General features: G+C 33.8%; 1 protein-coding gene across 2 annotated transcripts; it reads right to left on the bottom strand.

Moving 5' to 3' along the window:
* Positions 1 to 321: 321 nt before the first annotated feature.
* Positions 322 to 6,293, bottom strand: LOC123690841 (apolipoprotein D-like). Of its 2 annotated transcripts, none has more exons than XM_045634921.1 (5): positions 6,168 to 6,293; positions 2,452 to 2,609; positions 1,912 to 2,096; positions 1,472 to 1,695; positions 322 to 671 (listed from the first exon to the last, which is right to left on the bottom strand). In XM_045634921.1, exons 1-5 carry the CDS (start codon positions 6,246 to 6,248, stop codon positions 459 to 461), a joined length of 861 nt encoding a protein of 286 aa, XP_045490877.1. In that variant the 5' UTR covers positions 6,249 to 6,293; the 3' UTR covers positions 322 to 458. The 2 variants fall into 2 exon arrangements, with proteins under 2 accessions (XP_045490877.1, XP_045490885.1); XM_045634929.1 differs by having other exon boundaries at positions 322 to 668.
* Positions 6,294 to 16,320: the final 10,027 nt, after the last annotated feature.

Here is a 16,320-nt window from a genome sequence, read left to right as displayed (position 1 = left end):
GGCCAGGGGGGAAACCCAGCAGCCAAAAGTCCCCGTATCGGGCAGTAGTGGGATAGCGGCCGGGAGTGGACGCTCAGTATCAGCCCGACCAATACAATCAGACCCGTTCCTTTTGCACCGTCATTCATTGATTCTAATTTTACTTTGTTATTAAAATAATCTAGCTATTATTATTTTATTTATTCATGATTTTTCAAAATATTATGAACACAAGTTTCATATAAGCAAATTAATGTAAATTTAACACTTAAAAAATTTACTGTAATTAGTTACATTGCGTAAGGATTGTTGGTTTCAACAGCGGAAAGAAAACGAATATTATTATGTATTTATATTTTCTTTATTTAGCACTGACTAAAGCAAACCATTCGAAACAGACTGTCCACATCGGAAATTACTTATTTGGTCCAATAGCCCATCCTGTAAGCCTCCAACCATACTAATTAATTACTAACAATTTATTGCATTGGCTTGTCTATTTTCTCTTTCATTTCTAATTCTGGTTTCTTCATTTCTTCTTTAATTTCCATGGGCTTGTCCATTTTGTCGTCCTTCATCTCGGAGTCTTTCATTGGTTCGGAGATTTGCATGGGTTTCGCTTCTTCGGACATTTCTGGAACAGCTGATCGCTCTACAATAACTTCATTTTTGATTTCTTCTTTTGGGATCTTCTGCAAATAATAATAGATTATTGCAATATGTATATGAATTATTTGTGCATTTTTATTTTAGGGAAGTGGTTTGACTTGAAAAAACAACAAATTTAGCCGAGAATTATGTAGTTCTCTAGTGATGGAAGAATCTTTTAAATTGTAGAGTGTTTTTCAATCCACATGTGCAATGCAAATCTCTAATATAGATGATAGCTACATAAATTATTTGCAAGTTTATCGTTGTATGTTATAAAATTTATCACCTATTTTATAAACATATAAATAACTGATCACCATAAGTAATTGTTAGTAATGATTCAATTTCCATACAAGCCGGTTTCAAAGTAGAGTTATGAGTTTTTAGAATTAATTGATAGAATTGTATTTTTACATCTAAATATGATTTTGATATTAATTTAATCAAATTAATAATAAAAAAATTTTAGTGGTCTTTAGATTATAAATAAGAAGGGCTAGAGGTTCTTTCACCCAAAAATTACTAAACGGATTAAGTATGTTGAATTTGTCACAAGGGGAGCTTATAATACGAAAAACTTCTTGGAATCTTTTCACCGAATTTTTAAATTGCTTACCTATACAAATGTTAGTAGAATTTCACATAATAAGAATAATTCCTGAACTTTTCGCAATCTGTTCTAGATAACGAAAATTGATTTTCCTAATTTCCCTGGAGGTTATAGTGAAGATGCGTTGCACTGAATCACTTATACTTATACATCGAAATTAACTATCAGCATTGGATGACCTACCAGATTTTAGTCACTGAGAACCTTAAAAGCCAATTTTAAAAGACATACCTCCTCCTTATCAACGATCACTTCAGCGTTTTTGCCTTCAAGATCATCAGTCTTCAACAGATCCAGCATGGGCACAGCGGCAGGCCGGGGCAGGATGTGGCAGTCAGCCTGGTTGGTCTTCACGAAGAATGTTCTGGAGATCTTGAATTTGTCCAACACGCCGTAAGCGCTTTGCATGATCATGGGGGGTGGCAGACGCTCTCTGGTGAGGATCCAGGCGTTTTCTGTGAATGATTAAAGGTAGTATTCTGTATGATACCTTTTTTATTTAGTAGATAACCTTTAAATTATTTAAGTACCTATTCATTGCTGGTAGTAGTTATGAAACTATAAAATATAGGTTGCATTCTTTCAATGACTCTACCGTTATGTAGAGGACATTTAAAGAAAATTTTATGTATTTCAGATGCATATTAATGTATGTAGTCGTGAACACTTACGAATATGCACCGGGCCGATGCCACTGCAGGACCACATGACTGCGAAGTTATCGTAGTCAGTGTCGAGGATGCTGAACTCGGTGTCGTAGGGCACAGGGAGGGACGCGTATTTCACCATCATGCGCCCTTCGCCCTCACGCCCTATCATCTGTAGGGTGCCGTCGAGGACCCGCTTCATTCCCGTTCTGAAAATAAAAGATATTTTTATTCAAATCCTACCTATAAATACGAAAGTTTGTATAGGTTTGTTAAGTTTATTTGTTCGTCACTCCTTGACGCAAAAACTGCTGAATAGATTTTATGAAATTTGGCACACACATGAGGGTAACTTGGATTACATAGGATTTTTATCCCTATCCCACGGGAACGGATGCGGATTTTCCTTTGGGCTTTGACTATGTGGGCGGGCGAAAAGGTAGTAAAAGAATTTTACTAGCTTTAAAAATTGATCTCGCTTTTTGACTTTATTTCTTCAACATTCAAAAACACTAATTTACCCTCATCATACCACGTATTATTACAGTCTACAGTTATACTTACAAAGAATTAGTGATCTCATTGGACACCACGATCCTTCCCTCCGGCGTGGCCTCATACTTGGTGTTGACGCAGCGTGTGCCCAGCTCGGAGACCGTGAAGTACCGCTCTTCTTCGAACCAGTTGCCCAGGAAACGGTTGATGTTGAAATTTGCCATCGGCTGAAAGTTTAGCATGAATTTTAGGACTGTCTTAAAGTATTAAAATGGTGTAAGATGGTAGAAGATTATTCGTTCGAGAATTCGTTTAGGAATAGGATTCATTATTTTTGCATATTTAAATAATATCTGGGGGCACGGTAGTGCCCCCGCCAAGACGAGCCAAGCGAAAACGAAGCGCACGGGCACCTTTTCTCGAAGCGCTTCGACGTTTTTTTGAACCCTCATAACTTGGGTTTGGATTATGCTAGATCAACAAAATTTTCGGGATATATTGTCAATAGCGGACTTATTGAACATATTAAGTTTTAATTACATTAGCTTTTATACTTCAGATTTTATTTATATCTAAAAAACGCTAATTTCGTCACTGACTCACTCATGATCATCATTCCCTAATGTCCTAGAAAGCTGAAATTTTGTATGTAAGCTGGTATTAGCACACAAACAACATAAAAATTAGAGATGCGCCGAATAGTGGTTTCACCGAATAACCGAATACCGAATACTATTCGGTTAGAACCTTACCGAACCGAATATTCGGCCGAATTATTCGGTTCAATGTTTTGACGTGTTTTGATGCGTAAACCGTTTCTAACGGGTCGCAAGTAGCTGCCGGCTCGGTGGCGAGCGAGCCTTACCTCATCGCCCGCCACCCGCGTATATCGCCCGCGCACTCCGTGCCGTCTCAGTTGTGTTGAAACTTCGCACAAAATATTAAAATTCTTAAATTGTCTAAAAATTTTATATTGCACGCCTCATAAGCGAAGCGTTGAGGTGGGTACTACTGTCACTTCGCGCAAAACATCTGATTTTTCAAACTTAAAATGTCTTTATGTATCATACATTGCACTTGTAAGATAATACATACACACACATATTAAGAAAAAACACTATTTTTAACATTCATGATATTTTTGATGTCATTTTTGTTATTTAAACTAGTTAAAAAACAGTTTAAAAAAGTTCTGTCTTGGACGTCCGTGTGTCTGTATGTGCGGAGGATTTTCTTGTTAACACGATAGCGACCGAAATACTTTACTAATCGAGTCTTTTTTTTTTCTCTTACGCTTGAGTATGCTCAGGAATAGAACCCTTTCATTTTTCAGGGTCTGATTCGATGTGGTTTAATTGTTATTAAATAAACAAAAAAAATATCGACTTTTTTTTTTTTTATAGTGTACTCAAAATTCACCATTATAAACTCGATTCTTTATACTATAAGCCAAGGTTTAAAAAAATAAGTTGGTAGTCAGTCCCTTAAACCTGCGCAGTTTCAAATCTAGGTGGGGCCACAAGAAAAATAGCTCAATTATTATGGTACCGCTTTCTTTACTTTTCCAAATGTTTTATTTTATTTCTTTTTTATATTTATAGTCACGTACTCTTTATAAATAATAAAATTTTATTGTAAAGGATGAGATTATGAGGCGTGCACTTTTGGATTTTCCAAACTATTTTTACTTTAAGTTAGGTAGTGTTTGCAATATGAGCGGACGTAATGTCATTTTCTTTTGGGACTAAAAGCATTGTCTTCAGACTTCAGGATTTAAAGTATTATAAATATTAAATACTGACTAAGTTCTAATAATAAAAATGATTAAATTATGTTGATGTAAATTTACAAAATAAACGTTGGTTTGAAATGTTTTATTTTATACAGGGTGTAATCGTTAAGTGTGCATAGGCGATTATTGCATAGCTATTACAGACATCAAAAAACTTTTAACTCATATTGAAAGTACTATACCTAATGAGTAAAATGACAATTATAACTTTTTAAAAATTAAACGAGAAATATCCAAAAATGTTACATGAAACGCTCCCATACATTTGATATGAAATATGACTATTTCAAACATTTAACATGAAAGGTTTTGCTTTGTTATTTGATTTTGTGCTATAATTATTTCGCAAATTTTAATGAAAGTTCATTTAGAGACTGTAAATAGAGCTCGATGTGGAATGCAATGGTATTCCAAATCGAGGATGTCGTCTCGAACATTGTATGGGACAATGTATGGGAGCGTTTCATGTAACATTTTTGGATATTTCTCGTTTTATTTTTAAAAAATTATTATTGTCATTTTACTCATTAGGTATAGTACTTTCAATATCAGTTTAAGGTTTTTTGATATCTGTTATAGTTACGGAATAATCGCCTGTGCACACTTAACGATTACACCCTGTATACCTTAGGTTCAAACATTCTTCATAGGATTTCTTTGACTTGTGTATAGTATGACATAAATCATTCATAATATGAAGTTATTTATTTAGTTCTATAGCCAAGAAAGTAGAAATACTCATACCGAATATATTCGGCACCTAAACCGAATAATTCGGCCGAATACGAATAGTGAAAAAGATGCCGAATATGCCGAATACCGAATATGTATTCGGTATTCGGCGCATCCCTAATAAAAATTATAAAACTTGTAACTTTCATCCCCGTTTCATGGCCGTTCGTTACTACAAGAACTATTGTATAACACAAAAGTAATGAACAGTGAATTAATTTTTCATCTTACGCCGATGTGAATGTAGCGAAATGGCCAATTAAGGGCGTGTAGTGTTAGAAGCTTGGCTCTACATGAGATCTGATAACTTTTTGACAGTGCGAGTCATGTGGGCTCGTCTTGGCAACATTTTACATGAAAATGTTTTTGGTGGGATGTCATTTACTGATTATTTCTAGAAATATAAAAATGGTAATGGCTGCAGTCATGCTGCAGTCGTAGTTTATTTAAGGGCGGGATAATTATATAAATATTTAGATTTTGTAAATGACTGGTTCAAATAAATATTAAGACTACTTAAGTAATTGATTATTTTATTTCTATTTAAAAGAAATATTCCTTGTATCTAAGAAATTAATACAAATCAATGCAAATAAATTAGCAAACCGTTTACCACTTGTTATACAAAACGAAAATAAATCTTCACCACACGACATTAAGAACTCGTTTCCGCTTGCCCCCATTTCACTTTCACCCATAACATTACCACCTGACGCTCAATGGGTTGAAATCGAAAGGGGTTACTGACCTGCCGCCGGGTTACATCATTGACCGAGGTCAAGAACACGACACTAGTATGTATAAGCTCTTATTATATGTGACGTACAGTGGAAAGGAATAATTATTGAAAGGTTTTGTATATTTTTTGTACAGAAATATTGGATATTTGAATTTTATTAGGTTAAATTTAATTTTTAGCTTATTTAAAGGTTCAGATAAATTGTACAAATGATTATTTGGATGCACTAACGGTTGTTTGAAAAAATTATAGAGTACATAGATACAGAAAGTATAAACCAAGATTAAAGTCAAAATATGTAACTGAAAAAGAAAATTTTGACGCAACTACATAATTAGAAAAGTCTCGTAGCTATATTTTAGTTGATAGGGGAATATTATAAAGCACATAGTCTGGAAGAGATACCTAACCAACAAATAACACGACCATTTGTTCACAATTTCAAACAAACTTAATTGTCGAATATCAAAATTTATCTCCTATATTAATTACAAATAAGAAAGTACAAAATAAAATACATACCTGATAGTCCGGGCACCATCCCAGCGAGGGTATTTGCGCGTGTGCAGCCGCCGCGAACAACAGCACGAAGATACGCCACATCGTGATCTGGATACAAGGGAGGCTTCCACGGGAATGATGCCTGAACCCCCAAGCACAACCTATTTAAACCTAGCCTTGAAACCGGTCTTCCATCGGGACCATATCCAACCTAGTTTATTATATGAATTTCTATCCTTGTTAGGTCATGACTATGGGAGGATGGGCATTTTTTCAGGATCAGTTTGGGATCTAGTTTTTGTGGCGTCCTTTTGTTTATGGGATTCTTTATGCAGTTATAGAAATTACTAGAAGTTTATATGGTTGGTAAACATGTTGTGTGAAATGACATATGTAACTAATTAGGGCTATTTTTAATTGTTGTGTGACGAGAAACTCGGGATGTTTTAACAAATTAACTTTTGCAGCTTCAGTACAAAGTACAAACAAAGTAGGTCCGCTTTGGAGTGTGTATTCGCAGAAATATTGTGTCTGTAGTTAATTTAAGGTATATTAAACGGTCACAATAACTATAAATTTAGGTATTAGTTATTTTACTAACGTTATATTAGAAAAGAAAAAGAAAAGGTTTTGTTTGTTTGTTTCTATTTAACTTAATTGCGATCGATTTAGTAACATAGGAAGGCTATTTCTTTATCCCGGTTTGATCCCGACGAAGCTGGGCCAAGTGGCTAGTAAAGTAAAAGTAAAAAGTAAAAAATATTTATTCAAAAATCAAGCATACAATCTCGTTGAACTTATTACAATAAGGCTGTTTAAACAGTAAATATGTAGTATACTCTATACATCATTTGAACTAAGATGCCCACACTAGACTCGTGGCCTGTATTGTGAGCATCAATACAAAATACAAAGAAACAAACAAAACTAGACATGGATGTAAATGAAATGTCGATTTATTAATGTTTTAGGAATAAATTGCAATTCATATATTATTCTTTATGCTTTATTTTATTAGATAAATCTAAAATGAACAAAAAATAAATAAATATCAAAATAAAAATAGTATAAATAAATAGATAGATACTTTTAATATATGTGTGTGCTGAATAAGAAATGCATGGGGGTAAAACTTGTGAGTAAGAGCGTTAGATTACAGATCTAATCAAATTTTCCGTTTGTTGAAAAGACAAAGAAAGTAACCATTTTTTAATAATTTTCTTGGCCTTTGCGACCCCACTCTGCCTAATAGAATGCAATGCCTGGTTGACGCGGTTATATATAAGCGGGTGTAGGAATTGACTAAACCGTTTGGCAAAGGAGGTAGTAACCTGAGGTAAAGGAATTTTATAAATTCTATTGTTGAGTAAGTTAGCGTGATCACTTGAAGAGAGAATATTTTTATGGGTTAGTAATGCTACATTAAGAATAAATAATTTTCTGGCGCTCAACAATCCAGTCTCCTTATAAAGTAAGTCAGTTGGGTAGCGGATAGGGAGATGCAGCATAACCTTTAACACAGCTCTTTGTGCTCTTTCCAGAACCAATAATTTTGAGGAACCGCAACCACCCCAAACACAGATACAATAACTAATTATAGGTTCACATAAAGCTATATATATTCTCCTGAGTAACTCGTATTTAGCGACAGAGCGTAGGTGTTTCATGGGGTATATTAGTTTACGAACTCTTGCAGTTGTTGCATGTATGTGGCCTTCAAAGTTTAACTTATCATCCAATATTACGCCCAGATATTTAATGGAATGCGCGTTACTGATTGTGTTATTACAGCGACATGGAGGAACTGGATGAGACAAGGAAGAAATATTGCACGAATGAAAAGACAGATCCGGAAGTGATGAAGGTTGTGAAGCTGCAGTTTTGTGAAAACATAGATATTTTGTTTTAGCGGCATTGAGAGTAAGTAAATTGTTGTTTAACCAGTAAGCAATCTTTGACATTCCCTCTTTTGTTATGTCAAAGACTTTGTCCCAAGAAGTATCTTGAAAAATAATAGCTGTATCATCCGCGTAGCAGATAATATCAGCATTTCTCAACCCAACGTTGGCGATATTATTAAGATATACTAAGAAGAGGGTAGGACCTAAAATACTCCCCTGTGGCACGCCGAAAATTACTGGTGAAAGAGAGCTAAAAGTATCGCGATATTTGGTACATTGCTTTCTGTTCGAAAGATAACTTCTGAACCACTCCAAAGCTATACCTCTGATGCCATACCTCTCCAATTTCTTCAAAAGAATTGGTATTGACACTGTGTCAAAGGCCTTGGCTAAATCCAAAAATACTCCAACACAGGCCAAGCCCTTATCTAGAGAAGAGGACACAATATGAATAAGTTCAGATACGGCATCAACGGTAGATCTACCTGCACGAAATCCATATTGACGATTTGATAAGATGTTATTCTTTTCTAGGAAATCAACCATTCTGCTATTCATAATTTTTTCTAAGACTTTCGAGATTGCACTGAGAAGAGAGATAGGTCTATAATTATTTAAATCTTTTTTATCACCGCTTTTATGAATAGGAGATACGGCAGCTACCTTCCACCTATCCGGAAATACACCATGTGATATACTTAAATTACAAATATAAGCAAGAGGAGCTGAGATGTACGGCTTAATGTATTTTAATAGGCGGTTGGAAATACCATCTATACCCGTTGCACTGTTTGTTTTGAGATCAGTGATTATTTTCTCGATTTCAGTTTTGTCCGTAGGTACTATGAAGAATGAGTCTGGAAAGTCTTCAATGGAAACGTTAGAAGCCAGAGATTCCTGAGTTTCTCCAATACCGGTTAGAATATCATTAGCCAAGTTTTGACCTATTGCGCAAAAGTGATTATTGAAGTAATTCAAAGAATCCTGGATATTACCTTTAATGGCAGATATGGATGGGTTCTCTTTAGGGGACTGTAAATATGCGATATCTTTTATAGTATTCCAAAGCTTACTTGGATTATTTTGATTTTCTGTGAGCATTTTCTCATTGTAACTATCTCGCAATCTCTTAATTAAATTATGATAAAAATTCCTATAGCGTTTAAATGTAAATTGTGCTATTTCGCTGTTAGGGTTACGTTTAGCTTCTAGATGTAGCATATCTCTTACCATTGAACATCTAACCAGACCAGGGGACATCCAAGGTTTTAAAATGTTTTTAGAGCGATTTATTCTTAAGCGTTGTGAATTGCTTGTGATAATATTAGACAGCATATTGGAAAAATCATCAACCGCTGCATTTACGTCTTCGTTCATTAGCAAGTTAGTCCAATCAGTGTTTTTAACTACCTCAACAATGGCAGGGAAATTCAACTTGGTCATAAACTTGTCAACCCTTAAGCGATTGGATTTATTTGTTGTGTTTATACCAGCCATAACAATGTAATGATCAGTTATAGTAGTCCTACAAACCACAGCGTTCACGCGAGTATTGGCGGACACCATAATATGATCTAAACACGCTGTTTCTCGGGTGGGAATATTAATTGCTGGGCTTAGTCCTTGCTCTGCGATTAAGCAAAGGTATTCGTTACAGTCGTTGTTTATATTAGACATCAACGTATTAATATTTATATCACCCGCCAGAATTGTACAAGAAGGAATCAAGTTAATATTTTGTAGGAGACTTTCTAAGGATTGCAAAAAATTTGTGCAGTTTCTAAATGAAGGTGAACGGTATATTCCGATGAGATTAAATAAGTTGTCCACTTTGGCCAAAAGGCAATTCGCGTCGTGTAATGTTGGTTCCGAAACTACGTGATTCAGGGTTCTTTTTATATATAGGACTACACCACACGATTGGTTTATATATTTTGTTGTATTATACGAGACGTACCCATCGATTGGATAAATAACAGAATTTTCGTTCAACCAACATTCCGTAAGGATAATGACATCAAATTCTATGTTAAAACGAGATAGGGTTATTAAAAAGCTGTTAAAATTACGTTGTAAACTGCGAATATTGAAAGTAACGATTTTTATATTGAGTGCTTTAGTGATATGTTTTTGGCATTCCTCGGGTGTGTCAGTATAGTGGCAACTTGATAAATCTGGACCATCTATATCACGAATCAAAGACATGTCAATCATGATATAGTTTTTTGTATAAGTTGTGTAGTGTGTAGGGTAATCGATTGAAGATAATAAATAATTAATTGCAAAATCAACGCTATCAATACAGATATATATTCAACAATAAAATATGTAAGAAGACTGACAATTTCATTTACATCACAAGCACATGTAATTCTATCACTAAAAATAATTGATTCACAGACAATTAACGAAAACGCAGACCAGATGAATGGATAAACAATTAAAAATAAATATGGAAGTTTTACATAATAATAAAAGTAAGATCTTGCAACTATTTGTCAAGATTACAAGAAACAATTGGTAAAAATAAATGAAGAAATAAGAGTTATAACTAAAAGTGGTTGAGTTGTACATACAACGCGCCAGGTTGATATGAACTTTTTTTTTTTTTTTTTTTTTGTAACATTTATTCGTTAAGATTTTTGAGAACGTGAATGTCCTTAACTAATACGGCGTTTGAATTAGGAGCCTTTCTCATGAAAATCTTACCACCTCTAATCCAAACGTACTTATAGTCTAGTTGCTTAGCCTTCTTTCTTGCTTCGGCATGAAGAAGTTTATTTTCATGAGAAAGGTGCTCCATTACATATATCGCTGAGGATTGGTCACTGCCGATGCCAAGGTCCCTGCTTTGTAGTTTTATTTTCGATTCCCTGTTGTATTTGATAATTGAGCGGAGAAAGTTGTCGCGTGTACGGGGACTATTTAGTTTAACAAGTATGGATCGAGGGCGTTGGCTTTCCTTATGCATCTTAGCAATACGGGCACAGAAATGGATATCATTATCATCTAACGAATATTGGACTGTGCGAGCAAGTTGCGCAATCATGTTTGGAATATTTTCGTTTTTAAATTCAGGAACACATTGAATTTCTAGATTGCTGGCCCGACTAAGCTGGTCAAATTGGTTTAGACGAGAACTTAAATCTTGCATAGAGGAGCGAAGTGAAGTATTGGCTGCAACCAAACTTTCTAATGTGTTAAATTTTGTCTGATATTCCGTCTTTATATCTTCATACTGCTGATTTATGAATGAAAGTGAGGTTCTAAACTCCTCTATGTCCCTTCTAATCTCACTTAATTGGTTACCTATTTTTTCTTCTATATAATTATGCAGAACATATTTAAGTTCTTCACGAATTAGAATCCTGAGAGCATCGGTTGATATATTCGCGGATTCTGGCGATGAGGCAGATACTAAAAGGTTCGCGTTGGAGCTAGGCTTCGCGCGCAGAGTAACGTTGCTTGTGGTAGGTGTAGAAAGCGGCGATCGGATAGGAGTTTCAGAATTATTTCCACTCCTCTTTTGCTTGACGTTGCACCCAGTGCATATCCAATTAGATTTAAATTCGGCAGATAATTTGTTAAATTCTTCCATTTTTTGAACTACACAAAGAGCGTGGAAAGTTTCAAGACATTTGGAGCAACGTAAAATTTTATTTTTACTCTCTCTCATACTTTGCAGACATGCGCCACATTGCATCATGATTGGCAGAATAAAACAAAAAAATAAAATGAAAATATTCTTTGTGCTTGATGTACTTATGATTCAATATAATGTTCCTAAGTGTTCCTAAATATTAGGAAATAAATATAAATAAATCTATACTTATCTATACATATAATAAATCTGTAGAAGGGTCAATTCTGTACATTGAAAATATTGAAAAAATAAATACCAGGGGGTGTTACTGGATCGATACCAAACCCAAATATGTGATTAAAAAAAATTTTGTCTGTCTGTCTGTCTGTCTGTATGTGAAGGCATCACGTGAAAACTAACGGTTCGATTTCGATGAAACTTGGTATAATTATACCTTATTATCCTGGGCGTAAAATAGGATACTTTTTATCCTGGAAAAATACGTAGAAAAAAATTAATCTTAACTTTTCAGTTTTATAGACGTTGTTCTGTAGAACCGCGAACACACGTTGCGTATTATTATAGGCTTAGCCGTATTTGGGTCCAATAGATATTTATAAGATGTTTAATTGTCAGAGTTACTCAAAATGGAGAAATAAACCATCCACGCGAAGACCGACATCCGCGCGGACGGAGTCGCGGGCGGAAGCTAGTTCTTTTATAAAGCTGAATTGTTTGTTTAAACGCGCTAATATCATGAACTACTGGTCCGGTTTGAAAAAATATTTGGTGTAAGATAGCCCATTTATCGAGGCAGGCTAGGCTATATTATATCATCACGGTAAGACCAACAGGAGCGGAGCACTTCGGGTAAAATGGCGGAGCTCAGCTAGTAATAAATAAATGATGTCACAGGAAATGACAAACATTAAAACCTTTATCTTGAAGCTTTTCACCGCTAAATATCCTATTATGGGAATACCTTTAAAAGTCAAAAGATAAATATTTGCTAACATAAAATATTCCATCCACATGCCTGCATTTCCTTGGTAAATATAATTTAAGTGCTCTAGTGTTTGCAACATGGGTAAGTACGTAAATATTAAAGTACCAATAGCAAATAAAAAAATTTAAAAACCTATGAATATTTAAACCGAACTGTTATGTTATGTAGTAGACATGTTGATTGAAGGAATTATAAGGCCATACGTAATTAAAAAAAACGACTCATTTCTAATATTATAAAATATTAAATTAACAACTATACAGTGGCTTCAGTTAGTTAATAATATGTAGATAAAAATAAAATTCCTGCTACTAGATTATGAAGTTGACCGTTTGTGATTTGAATGGCATATGCTTGTTCCTCTCTTACGCCTTTAAAGCTAAGGCCCAGGCCCATTAGGTTTGGGTCTATATCTGATCAATCTTATGAAACTTGGTCCAAACTACAAAATCATATATTCATATTAGCGCTGGATGTATGACGAGCGAAACAACGACATCAACTTAAAAAATTAAGAATAGAGCTTTAAAGCTCATATACAGGGTGTAATCGTTAAGTGTGCACAGGCGATTATTCCGTAACTGTTACAGATATCAAAAAACTTTAAACTGTAACGAAAGTATTTAACCTAATGAGTAAAATGGCCATAATAATTTTTCAAAAATAAAACGAGAAATATCTAAAAAATTAACTTGAAACCCTCCCATACATTTAGTATGAGATACGAATATCCCATGTACATGGGTTGATCCAAAAGTAATGATAATCAATATTAAACAAGGTCATTAGAGTTATAATAATTATATAGTTCTCTAGATAGTCTTCTAACTAGAAAATATACTTCAATTTTTTTTTCCTAAACTTAAAAAAAAAAACTTTGACTTCATCCACAAAAACCCCTCCACGCGGCCATCACTTCGCTGTCGTCTTAAAATAATTTATTGCTAAGAAAGTGTTTCTTGTGCCGAGGAAAGAGATAAAAGTAAATAGGAACTAGATCTAAAAAATAGGGTAGGTGTTCAAGCATTTCGAATGCCGATTTTTCAATGGCAGCCATCGCAACTGACGCTTTTGATCTGGTGCGTTGTCTTGGTGAAACAGCGTTCAGGTCCGCAGTTTGCCATGTCTCTTTTCCTTACTAACCTATTGCAATCTTTTAATTTGGTCTGTTTAGTAAGAGCCCAATAAAGTGGCTACCTTTTTAAAATATTCCACCATAATTATTCCTTCAGCGTCTCAAAAAACTACCGCTTTAATCTAACCTACTGATTTTCACTTTGAATTTCTTCATCGTCACTTTGTAAGCTCGCATCCAGAACATTGATTGTTTTTTGGTTTCAGCATAAACATGGTGAACTCGGGTAACATCCATGATCACAAAACGTGACAAAAAATTATCCTGATATCATTAAAAATTTAGAAATTTACCCTCTACATGTCGAATCGTTGTTTCTTCTTTTCGTCGGGAAACATTCTGGCACGCACGGTTCACATTCAAATTAATGTAAATAATTGGAAACGTGGCCTGTTGATATGATTTTTTTGTGATTACTTAGTGAATACATGAGCAAGCAAAAAACATTTATTTTATATTTTTATGTGCACAGGAAATACCCAATTATCATTACTTTTGGATCAACCTAGTACATTTTATATGAAAGATTTTAACTTTTTCTTTCTTTTTTTGGTTTTCTGCTTTAATTACTTCGCAAATTTGAAGGGAAGTTCATTTAGAATCTGTAAATAGAGCTCCTCATTGTATTGCACAATGAGGACATCACTTCGAAAATCTGCTATGAATACAAAATGTATGGGAAATAAAATGTATGGGAGCGTTTAATGTAACATTTTTGGATATTTCTCGTTTTATTTTTAAAAATTTATTACGGCTATTTTACTCATTAGGTTAATTACTTTCGATATCAGTTTAAAGTTTTTTAATATCTGCAATAGTTACGGAATAATCGCTTGTGCACACTTAACGATTACACCCTGTATAATCGCTCTTTATATCATATATTTTTCGTTGTTTTAAACAATCTTGGGAAAGTTGATAAAAGTAGTTCAACCACACATAGTTCTATTACACCCCATTTTATTTATTTATTTTATTTATAATAAATTGCAATAATAATATGATGTAATTTGCATTAAAACAGAAACATAAAGGTAAGATAATATTATATAATTCTCCATGTTATGGGAAAGTAAATAAAATATGTCAACGATGAATATATAACTATAGCTACAACGATGCTACATTATTTGTTTGTAAAAGTACCTACTATCACGACATAGTATAAAACAAAGTCGCTTTCTTTGTCTGCTTGTCACTATGCGTATATCTTTGAAACTACGCAACGGTACTGAACTGTACGCAACGGTTTGAGATAGATAGAGAATTAGAGAGGTTCTTGGGGAAGGTTTGAGTAAATAATTCATTTGGTAAACCGGGCGAAGCTGTGTGCGGAAAGTGTACTTGATAAAATTATGTGTAAAAAATACGATATATATAAATAACATTAGGAGTGAATACGAGCAAATGTGAATTAATTAGTAATTAATTTCCATAAACATATTAGACATAACATAAACATAAAATAAAATGACCATGGTGCATAATGGACTATTTTTACATTAATGTTATAAATACGGTCATTAGTGGAGAGTCTAAAGAAATACTTCGGAATTTTGCCACTCAGTAGGGTTGTCTCTCTTAATTATTAGAGATATTTGACTATAACCATACGTACATGTTATAATATTATGATCTCTTTCATGTAATGAGTGAAGACAATTTTTAACTTTTAGACAAAATAATATAGTTTAAATGGCAAATAATGCATTCACGATTTATTTCTCATCTTTGAATTATTCACTTATTTATTATATTAAAGGTGCAACAGCCCTAGCACTCCCATGCATGTTTGCAAAAAGATGTAAGCCATCTGCAACCTTACCGGTTTCATAGCTTTTACCTATCTTTCTTGTCTATTTTTAAACGTGTAGAACTAAACTCCAATGACTGGTTTTTGTTGGGACGGGAATTTAATTGCTCGCTTGTAATTCTTCAGTCGCGTACTGGGTTCTGGCTGGCCTGAAGGGGAGGGTTTTTGAGTTTTGTTTTATAAACTATACAGTATACATAATATTATTTTTGTCATTTGTTATTAGATTTGCTTATCAATGGTCCTAATAGTTCTAACATACAACTTGTAAAGTAGTCTAATATGATACAAGAATTAGAAGAAATTTTGAATAAGGCTAAATGTTAACCTAATTCGGGTCAATAAAAGGCTTCGTCTATAGTATAATCTCATTCTAATAGTCTAAACGATTCTGATTTAACAAAATATTATGTGCACTGAATACGGAATACCTACCTATAGTGTGTGTAAAGTATTGTCGCTTTAAGTTTGTTTCGTATACCTATTTATATTTTTTTATGTTGTCAGTTTAAGTCGCAATAAAATATTATAATATGTAAGTTACCTACCTACTTAAAAATATAATACAATTTAATTCACATACCTATCAATAGTTTAAATTGTTAAAAAAAATAAAATGCTTTATAAGGGCTCTTTTTGTGATATTTTCCTAACAATAAAATGCTAACTAACTAAATATACCTAACCTTTTTAATTGTTACGTCTTTTAAACGTGTTAGTTAAGTACCAATAAATA

The sequence above is a fragment of the Colias croceus genome, chromosome 1, assembly GCF_905220415.1.
Source record: "Colias croceus chromosome 1, ilColCroc2.1".
In the NCBI taxonomy this organism is placed as follows: domain Eukaryota; kingdom Metazoa; phylum Arthropoda; class Insecta; order Lepidoptera; family Pieridae; genus Colias; species Colias croceus.
Note: the sequence above shows the minus strand (reverse complement) of the source record. Positions and strands in the feature narration are given on the sequence as shown.